This window comes from Microtus ochrogaster, chromosome 1 (genome assembly GCF_000317375.1).
Source record: "Microtus ochrogaster isolate Prairie Vole_2 chromosome 1, MicOch1.0, whole genome shotgun sequence".
Taxonomy (NCBI): domain Eukaryota; kingdom Metazoa; phylum Chordata; class Mammalia; order Rodentia; family Cricetidae; genus Microtus; species Microtus ochrogaster.
The window spans coordinates 52,616,152-52,624,016 of NC_022009.1; the positions used below are offsets into that span (position 1 = coordinate 52,616,152).

General features: G+C 46.4%; 1 protein-coding gene across 1 annotated transcript in view; it reads right to left on the reverse strand.

Annotated features, from left to right (window-relative positions):
* The window catches only part of Dnah11 (dynein axonemal heavy chain 11), a 331,250-nt gene that overhangs the window by 259,317 nt on the left and 64,068 nt on the right, over window positions 1-7,865 (reverse strand). Inside the window, exons 26-28 of the mRNA XM_026781665.1 lie at window positions 5,635-5,859; window positions 5,203-5,294; window positions 4,074-4,200 (exon numbers count right to left, since the gene is read on the reverse strand). Of these exons, the coding sequence (XP_026637466.1) occupies window positions 4,074-4,200; window positions 5,203-5,294; window positions 5,635-5,859 (444 nt within the window). The remainder of the gene's footprint in view (window positions 1-4,073; window positions 4,201-5,202; window positions 5,295-5,634; window positions 5,860-7,865) is intronic.

Below are 7,865 nucleotides of genomic sequence, written 5' to 3' on the forward strand. Positions count from 1 at the left end.
CTACATGAGATCAAGCCAGCCAGAATCTCAGCATGGACATGGGAGGGGCTCATGAATCCCTCCCCCAGATGAAAACCTACTGCTCACTAATGGATGCTGGGAAAAGAGAATTCATTCCTTTCAGGGATAGGCTCCTGAAAGACCACCCTGGCAACAGTGCATGGTTCTACAACCATGCACGCAGAGAAGTCAGAAACACAGGGATAGACTCCTGAAAGACCACCCTGGCAACAGTGTGTGGTTCTACATCCGTGCACGTATGGAAGTTAGAGACACAGAGAGAGACAGAGCACAGAAGAAAGAAACATGGAGGGCAGGGAAGGATCTGGAGGGGAGAGAATGGAGCACAGAAGAGATTAAAACACTGTATTATATACATGAAAAACAATGTCTAAAATTGTTTTGTATAAAATTCTCAGGAAAATGCATTGCATAAAGTTTTCAAATAACAAAAATATTTTAAATGATTTAAGAATTATATTTTGTGTGCTTTGAAATCAAGTGACTCTCTACAAAATTGCCAACTCAACCAGAAATCTAATCTCTTCTAAGCTGTAAACCATTTCTCCCCTACAGCCATGGGACCTGGACCACGTTAGCCCCCCTCATTGTTGCTGGCTTTCACCAAAAGGGCCGTGAGACACCACTATACTGGACACCATTGCACTATGCTCCAACCCTTGGCTTCTTTGTAAGTGGACATCTTTAACATCTTACATTGTCTAGCTGTTCATTAAGGACAATGCTAGCTCTAATGCTGTAAAAGAAAGTTCCTGGAATCATGTTTATTTTAAAAAAATATGATCACAATTCTATGAATAAAATGAGGGTAGAGTTACAGCAGTAAGGCAGACTAACGGTAGCTAGAAAAGATGCTTCACCAATATGGAAGTATGGAGTCATATGAAAACAAAAGAGGGATTTAAAGAGGTACACACCACTGGCCAGTGAAGGAAAGTCAGCAGTAATAATGTGTATACCAAGTCATTGTGCGATTTGGCTGGGCCTTTAAGCACTTTTTTTAATGATTGGAAAGAAAACTGGTGAATGTGTTGGCAGGGGAGACAGCCCAGTGAGCGCACCCCTCGCCTTGCAAGCACATAGCCGGGCCAAATATAAAGGAACCGAGCATGTTCTTAAACCCAGCTCTCGGGGTTAGCTGGCCGGCCAGCTTGTCCTAATCTATGAGCTCCAGGCCAGTGAGATGCTGGCAAAAGCCAGAGTGAAGGGTTCCCGGGGAAAGACACCCAAAGTTGGCACTGTCCCTCCCCACCATGTTAATTAAGAAAAAAGAATACACTGAGTGATTGTCCCCTCCTGTAGAGCCTAGGACTTCAGCTGAGGACAAAGGGGCGTGGAGAAAGTAGCATGAGTTGTGGTGGATGTCCCTTCTGTTGTCAAAAGCATCTCAACACCATTCCATCCAACACTATGTGCTCTTCCATCAGTGTCCAAGGATGGAGGGGCTTCCCCTCAGGTGTGAGAAAGCCACCCAGGGCAGGAGGCCGAGGCATTCCTTCAGTGCTTGCCTGGGAAATGAAACAATGTATTCCCAATTGCCACTCTAAAGATAAACAAGAGGAGCTGGTACCCAAGGGTGAGTCCCCTGCATGCCCCTTGTTCTGACAAAGGAAAAAGAAGAGATGAAACCAGATGGTTGGTTACACTGCCAAAAGCAAGAACTATGGAAGGTGAGCTGGAAAGATGGCTCAGAAATTACAAAGCCCTGCTGCCTTTGCATGGGACCCATGTTCAGTTTCTGGCACCCCCATGGCTCACAACTGCCTGTGACTCCAGCTCCAGGAGATCTGCTGCCTGCTGACCTCCATGGAAACCTGCACACACGTGCTGCACAGAAATCTACATAGGCACACATGCATTCACATAAACTTTAAAAAAGAGCTATTGGAGCTGGGGTAGGGTGACATGCCTGCCATGGGTGGGTTATGGAGCTGGGGAGGATGAAATGCCTGCCATGGGTGGGTTATGGAGCTGGAAGAGGGTGAAATGCCTGCCATGGGGTGGGTTATGGAGCCAGGGGAGGGTGAAATGCCTGCCGTGGGTGGGTTATGGAGCTGGGGGAGGGTGAAATGCCTGCCATGGGTGGGTTATGGAGCTGGGGGAGGGTGACATGCCTGCCATGGGTGGGTGGGTTATGGAGCTGGGGGAGGGTGACATGCCTGCCATGGGTGGGTTATGGAGCTGGGGGAGGGTGACATGCCTGCCATGGGTGGGTTATGGAGCTGGGGAAGGGTGACATGCCTGCCATAAGTGGGATTCTTGATTCCCTGTGAGAACTTGCAAGCATGCCCTACAACACTCAGCGGATGATCCTGACAGCTGCCAAAGAATCACGTACCGTTGAGAAATGGCAGCAGAGGGCTGAAATAGAGAGAGTGTCTAGCATGTGGACGGCTCTGAGTTCAGTCCCCCGTACCATAAATCATCCCTGTAAACTTGTCCTTATTGTCAGTGGCCAGAGAAGGGAATGGACCGAACACAGCTACCAAGGCCCAAGTAATGTGTTGAAAACCTGGCCTCCACATGGAGATGAATGAGGGCACCAACTTGATCTTGACCGGTTGTTTTGGACGAACTCATTCAGTTTTAATGAGGAAACCAGACCAAGACTAATGACTCCCGTCCAAGGTATTACAAAAGGGGCTGCTATTAACATAAAGTCACACATCAGGGCACATTTGGAGTTAAAAATTACAGGAAAATATTAGTATCTCATGCTTATTATTCTACAGAATGAACAGTGCTTGACGAATCAGGGACAAAGCGTTTACTGTGTTTGAGAGGCTATGCTTAGAAGGACAGTATGGTCCTGTTTTAGACTTTTTTGTCTTTCTTATTTTCTATATGGAAAATTGAGCTTGCATTCTAAGTGCTTAAACTTGCAAGGTCTTTGGGACTTGAAAGATTAATAAAATAGCTTATGACAGCCCTCTCCATAAGTCTGCACCCAGCAGTCCCGAGGACACCCTGGGCACTATCGGTGTCTAAGCGTGAGGATCACCATGTCGGATGAGCTTTTTGAGCAGCTGACTGTGTGCTGTATAGATATGCGGACCACGAGTGCTGCCCAAGCAGAGAGATTATCTCTGCAGAGCCTCAGCGGTCCCTGAGTGGCCCACAAAGTGCTGTCCATGTTGACTTAACCACTCTCTCATAAGTAAAAGGATCCCACTTGTATTAAGCAAAGAGAATAGCTGCATAATTCAATCCTTATTTCACGTTAAATAATAACCAAGGAAAAACAGTCACTACAAGTAATGTATCTAGGCAGCAGCAAAATGCATCCAGCTGCGTTGTAAAGAGCTACAGGCTTCAGAGAGAACTCATGACAATATCTAGAGAGAGTCTGTTTTTCTGAGGCATATAAAACTGCACAACGCTAAAACCCAAACCAGTCTAGAGACTAACAACATCGGTCCAGCACTTTCACAACTATAAGAATCAGTGGAGCCAGTGAGTCTATGGGACAGTGACAGCCTTTAAGCGCTTACAGGAAGGGGAGTTTCAGAAGAGGCAGTTTGTCTCTGCTCTGAGCTCTCAGATTACAAAAGATAATATCAATGTTCCTTTGCTTTCACTGCCCCTTTTACACAGATGAGGGAAGCCAGAGGGGAAAGGACAAGGCCAAAATGATATACCTCCCCCTCAAAGAAGTCCAACGTAATAAAGATGACAGCTTCTCCAGAACTGGGGTGCTAAGGGAGCTCCATGACCTCAGCCCCAGTGACCCACTTTCCCCAGGAAAGCTGCCAGTCAGGCGCTTGGGCCTCCATCCCTGGTCTTCAGCCCTGGGAAGTCATGGGTCAGTTCTTCCTGTTCCAGGATGCTGGATGTTTATGACGCACATCCCACCTTGGCTGAGCACCTGGGCAGTTGCTCTAACTTCTCTACCTCGGCCTCTCTCATATCCCTCTGCTGCCACACTAAGAAATTCAAATGCACATTTTCTAGTTCCTGGCACATGTGATGTGACAGATGGCGTCTGATAACGATGGAGAAACTGGGACATTCCTTAACTAATCGGCAGAGCACAGGACTTCCAGAGCCATTACCTGCTTCGGCTGGGTTCCCTTGGAGAGAATGTCCAGCAAGTCAGTTGAGGAGATGAAGTAGAAGCGAGGGAAAGTGACCCGCTTGGTTTCCAGGTACTCAGCCAGGGCCTTTTCACAAAGCGAAAGCCTGCAAGAATGAAAACCCGTTTTAAGTACGCTCCATGTTTCCTGCATTGACACTTCAGCAGAACAAACCTGAAACTCCCATGACTCCATTCAACCAGGAAGTTCACAATTTCACAGCTACCCATCCTGCTTTGACATCCTCTTACAAACAGAGTACAACCAGACCAAGGGAGTGGGAGGTACATACACATACATACATACTCACATGGCATGATATGCCACTCACTGCTTCTCATGATGAAGACCAGGTTTGGCATTGCTCGACTAAAGCACAAATTGCAGTAGGAAAGCTGTAATTGGAGCAGAGCCTGTTTCCCATTGGCTATCTGCAAACACAAGTGCCTTCGACCTTCTCTAGCATCCACAGGAATCCGAGACCCAGAACTGCTCACACTTCATTACCCAAAGTCCTAGCTGTTGACTAGGTACAAGTAACTACAACTGTTCAGGAAGCATCTCATCTGCATGGTGGATTTGCCCTTTTTAAACCCAAAGCCAGGTTGTTCTTATGGATGCGTTTGTGGATTTTATGTGAATGTGACTTCACAAATGGCACTTGGGAAAGGATTCTGAAAGCACTGACATGCTCTGTAAGGGTGATATACGTAGAGAGAAAGTATAAAACAAGGGGAGGGTTCGCATCTCTAATGCAGCACTTGGAAAGCTGAGGCAGGAGGCTTCCCATGAGTTCAACAACAGCCTGGAAACAAAACAACAAAAATGTCCAAAGAGGGGGAGCACTGGGAGAAAGGCAGGGAATGAATGAGAACAGACAGGCAGACTATAGGAACTATGTGGGAGTGCTGTCCAGGGTTCGGGTACACAGTAGGTGTTCAGTAAGATATCATATCAAAAAGATATGAGGAAGAACTGATCAGTTATCAGGAATCTCATCTACAGCATACAGGGCAGCTAGAGAAAGCGTGGCTTCAGTCACGTGATGTTAGACATAGTTAGGATGTGAAGGAAGCAGACTTTAATCGACCCTTTGTCCTGTTCTTACCTGTGCTGAAAATCTTTCAGCTTCTCATAGAGGTGGGGTCTGCATGTTGCTTCTAAGATATTTTTTATTTTGGCTGTCTCAAACATTAACTCCTGTGTAGAAGCAGAACATAGATTTTAGAAAGCCAGCCATTCTCTTTCCGCTGAGAGCAGGCGGCGGAGTGGACGGTGCTCAGGAGACTGTAGGAATACCCGGCCCTGTGTCTGTTAACACAGTTTCACTGAACAGTCATACCTCTCTGTTTCTGAAGTACTTGTCATGACGCAATGACAGCCTTGAGTAGCTGATATGGCAACGCAAGATTTGTAAAAACATCCTTTCAGTTTTTTGATTCCTCTGCACAGATTGTGTTATATAAACCTTATATCATGCATCATGGGTTTCTACATATGAAAACTTTGCTAGAACAGAACGGGCCTATTTCTGACTGACCTTAAATTCAGCATCCACTACATCAAATCTTCTGGAATCTTCCACAAGCTGGGTTCGAATATCTTCTGAGCAAACAAAGATGCTTTCCAAATGAGACCAGGTTCGCTGGACTTCCATCCAGGTAAAGATGACCGTGTCAGCCACATTTAACTTGTTCTGCCAGCTTAGGACTTGCTCGATGAAGTACTCCACATACTTGCTTTGCAGAAGAGCCTGCAACTGCACCTACAAGGCCGGCAGGCACGGGTCAGTAGCTAACAACTGGGCTGTGAGGGCTGCAGGAAAGCTGCTCTGCTTGCTGCTGTGGTTTTGCACCTTGTGCGGAACCCAGACAGGTGACATCAATCTTTTGCAAAAAGGGCGAAAGACCTCATAGCACGCTGATGTATCCAACCAAAGAAATGAGATAAGAAGAAGCATCTGTATTTAACATGTCTTCTATAAGAAGGACATGCACTGCCGTGCAGGTAAAATCCACTGTCGGGGGCTGGGGCGATGGCTTAGTCCATGAAGTATTTGCTTTGGAAGCACGAGGACCTGAGCTCACATACCCAGAACCCATGTAAAAGACAAAAACAAAAGCTAAGTGTGGTTGTATGTGCTTCTAATATCCCAGTATTGGGATAGGCAGAGAGAGATGGGCAGATTCCTGGGGCTCAACAGCCAACCAGCACCATCCAATCAACTAGTTCCATCTCCCAGAGAAAAACTCTTCCTCAAAAATGATAAACACCACCTAATGGGTAATGGGGCAGCTTTAAGAATTAACACGCTCTTTCTTACTTAGCCCCTAGCGCTGCCTGCTCAGTTTTCCAAAGGTGTGTGTCCATGTGTGTGTGTGTGTCAAAGGTGTGTGTCCATGTGTGTGTGTGTGTGTGTCCGTTGTGTGTGTCTGTGTGTATGTGTGTGTCCGTGTGTATGTATGTGTGTTCATGTATGTGTGTATCCATGTGTATGTGTGTGTCCATGTGTGTGTCTGTGTGTATGTGTTCATGTGTGTGTCCGTGTGTATGTGTGTGTCCGTTTGTATGTGTGTGTCATGTGCATGTGTGTGTCCGTGTGTATGTATGTGTGTTCATGTGTGTGTATCCATGTGTATGTGTGTGTCCATGTGTGTGTGTCCGCGTGTATGTATGTTCATATGTGTGTTTGTGTGTATGTGTGTGTCCGTTTGTATGTGTGTGTCGTGTGTATATGTGTGTCCGTGTGCATGTGTACATTTGTAGGCATCAAGATTTCAAAAAGCAAACTCTCCCTCAAGCTTCCTCTTCCTGTTTGCAGCCAAGGGCTATGCGCTACAGCAACACTATCACCAAGACTGCTGCCAAACGCAGCAGCCTGACGGTCACTTCTCACTGTGCTCACATGGAAATCTCTAAACTGACCTCCTGCTCTCGTTCAATCTACGTATTTAACATATGCGATTCCTCTTTGGGGCAAAACCCTTGGTTTCTGTGCAATATCCTGCTCTGTTATTTCCCTGCTCTCAGGCTCTCGCCCTGTCCCATCCATTCTGTTGTTGACCAAAAGTGGCATCCTCAAGGCTCTGGACCTTGTGTCCTTTCTCTCTCTCCCTCTCACTGGATGCTGACCAAGGCCTCCAGCCCTTGTGCTACACAGAGTCTGGGCTCTGAGCTGATTTCTGCCTTTATATAATCGACTCTCACACTTAATCGGCCCAGAATTAGTGTCAGTATGCTCTAGGCTTACGTCTGATCACAGAGACAGTTATTGCCTTCCCCAGTGGTCCCATCTCCCTCTCTTCTTGTATAGGTCTAAAGAGATGCTCATTTCTTTAGCTTTACAATCCAAGCTCATACATGTTAATCTCACATCCGTGACTCCTGATTTACTTTTCATAACTTTCATGGAAAAATTATATTCCAAGAAAGCCAAAACAATTGGCCCCTGAGAGGTGGCGACTTTCTAGTGTTGCAAACGCCACTAACATTGTCCCCATGGCATAACCATTCTTTCCTAGTGTCTCTTCTTAGCCTTGCAGGAATCTGTCAATCTCTCTTTAGTCCCCCAGTCTGTCAATCTCTCCTAAATCTTCTAGGAATCTGTCCGTCTCTCGTTAGTTTCCTTGGGGTCTGTCTGTCTCTCCTTGGTCTTTTAGGAGTCCATCTGTCTCTTCTTAGTCTCCGAGGAGTCTGTCTGTCTCTTGTTAGTCTCCTAGGGGTCTGTCTGTCTCTCCTTAGTCTCCGAGGAGTCTGTCTGTCTCTTGTTAG